This window comes from Psammomys obesus, unplaced genomic scaffold, assembly GCF_907164565.1.
Source record: "Psammomys obesus unplaced genomic scaffold, mPsaObe1.curated_primary_1811, whole genome shotgun sequence".
NCBI classification, from domain to species: Eukaryota; Metazoa; Chordata; class Mammalia; order Rodentia; family Muridae; genus Psammomys; species Psammomys obesus.
This window is the reverse complement of record NW_026588330.1, coordinates 1,351-3,899: the sequence shown is the minus strand read 5'-3', so window position 1 is coordinate 3,899 and position 2,549 is coordinate 1,351. Positions and strand designations below refer to the sequence as shown.

The 2,549-nt window shown below is 41.6% G+C and overlaps 1 gene segment (V, D, J or C); it reads left to right on the top strand.

Moving 5' to 3' along the window:
* Positions 1-562: 562 nt before the first annotated feature.
* Positions 563-1,051, top strand: LOC129674240 (Ig lambda-2 chain V region-like; the record flags this gene model as incomplete). The annotated part of the segment is given in 2 exon segments: positions 563-608; positions 703-1,051. Coding segments are annotated over 2 exon segments (395 nt in total), but the record flags the coding sequence as incomplete, so codon positions are not given.
* Between the last annotated feature and the right edge of the window lie 1,498 nt (positions 1,052-2,549).

Below are 2,549 nucleotides of genomic sequence, written 5' to 3'. Positions count from 1 at the left end.
GTCAGTCCATCCCCAGTTCATCCTGGTGCTTGTGCAATGTCACTTAATGATGAGAGGATTTTGCAGGTTGAAACTAATTGTACTAAGCACATCCATCTTCTACCATGAAGTTTCAAATGTGATGAAGAAACAAAGTACAAGTCATTTTCCCATCATTAGCATACTCACTCTGAGCTCTTTCATTTATTTTGTTTCCTTCTTATTTTTCATTCCTTTCTACTGGCCTGAATATTGAAAATTTTTCCACACTGTGAGTAGGGCAAGTCTTGGCGAAACATGATTTTTATTGCTGCTGTCTTTCTAGGACATCGCCAGCATATGCTTATGGCTCTGGAGAAGCAAAGGCAGCTGAAGAGTAATGTTTCTGGCCTTGGTTCTTATTAAACGTGATCAGTAACTTGGGTCAACTGGGTAGCTTTTGCCTGACAGCTTATAATACTCCTGGAAAAGGAGCTTATTTGCATTAAAAGGCCTCTCCTTGCCTGTGATAGGAGTTATAGTAAGCCTGTTTCACTACCTGGTACTGAGCGATCTTGGAAAGAACAGAGGTAGATTGTGAGTGATGGCCTGGACTTCTCTTTTGATCACACTCCTGGCTCACTGCACAGGTCAGGAGGGCCATCTGGGCTGCTGTGAGAATGTAACTGTGCACAGCTTGTCTCTGCTTTGCTGCTGACCACTGGATTTCTCTCCTGTTTACAGGAGCCATGTCCCAGGCTGTTGTGACTCAGGAATCTTCAATCACCACATCTCCTGGAGGGACAGTCACACTCACCTGTGGCTCAAGTACAGGGGCTGTTACCACCAGTAACTATGCCAACTGGGTTCAACAGAAACCTTACCAGCTACCCACAGGTCTTATAGGTGGTACCAGCAACCGAGGTCCTGGTGTGCCTGCCCGATTCTCAGGCTCCCTGCTTGGAGACAAGGCTGCCCTCACCATCACAGGGGCCCAGCCTGAGGATGAGGCTGTGTATTACTGTGCTCTGTGGTTCAGCAACCACTTCCACAGTGGCACATGCAGATGGGGAAGTAGAACACAAACACCTTGGTACAGCCTCATGACTGTCTTCTTATCATGTGGCTATATCTCCATAGGCTCAGAGTGCCTGCTCTCTGTTACTATAGAGAACTTCATAAAAGCTACTGACATTGATCTTAAAGTCCTTGCTAGAGCAATAAGACAATTGAAGGAGATCAAGGGGATACAAATTGGAAAGGAAGAACTCAAAGTATCGCTATTTGCAGATGATATGATAGTATACCCGAGTGACCTCAAAAACTCTACCAGGTAACTCCTACAGCTGATTAACACCTTCAGCAAAGTGGCAGGATACAAAATTAACTCAAAAAATCAGTAGTCCTCCTGTATACAAAAGACAAAAGGGCCTTCACGATAGTCACAAAGGACATAAAGTACCCTGGAGTGAACCGAACCAAACAAGTCAAAGACTTGTATGAAAAAAAATTTCCAGTCTCTGAAGAAAGAATTAGAAGAAGATATCAAAAAATTGAAAGATATCCCATGCTCATGACTTGGCAGGATTAATATAGTAAAAATGGCCATCTTACCAAAAGGAATCTATAGCTTCAATGCAATTCCCATCAAATTACCAACACAATTCTTTACAGACCTTAAAAGAAAAATTCTCACCTTCATATGGAACAAGAAACCCAGAATTGCTAAAACAATTCTCTACAGTAAAAGATTTTCAGGAGGTACCTCCATCTCTGATCTCACGCTGTACTATAGAGCTACAATACTAAAAACTGCATGATACTGGCAGAAAAACAGACTGGTAGATAAATGGAATTGAATAGAAGACCCTGACCTAAATCCACACACTTATGGACAGCTGAATTTTGACAAACATGCCAAAACCATTCAATGGAAAGAAGACAGCCTCTTCAACAAATGGTGCTGGTCTGAATGGATGTCTACATGTAGAAAAATGCAAATAGATCCATACTTATCACCCTGCACAAAACTAAAGTCCCAGTGGATCAAAGACCTCAACATAAAACCAGACACACTAAACCGCTTAGAAGAAAAAGTGGGGAAGAGCCTTGAACTCATTGGCACAGGAGACAACTTCCTGAGCAGAATACAAACGGCACAGGCTCTAAGAGCAACAATCAATAAATGGGACCTCATGAAACTGAAAAGTGTCTGTAAAACAAAGGACACTGTCGTCAGAAAAAAACAACAGCCTACAAATTGGGAAAGGATCTTCACCAACCCTATATCTGACAGAGGACTAATATCCAGTATATATAAAAAACTAAAGAAGTTAAACAGCAAAAAATCAAGTAATCCAATTAAAAAAAATGGAGTATAGAGCTAAACAGAGAATTCTCAATAGAGGAATGGAAGTGAAACACTTAAAGAAATGCTCAGCCTCATTAGTCATCAGAAAAATGCAAATAAAAACAACCATAAGATTTCACCTTACACTCACCAGAATGGCTAACATCAAAAACTCAAGAAACAACACATGCTGGAGAGGTTGTGGAGAAAGGGGAACCCTCCTCCACTGCTGGTGGGAATG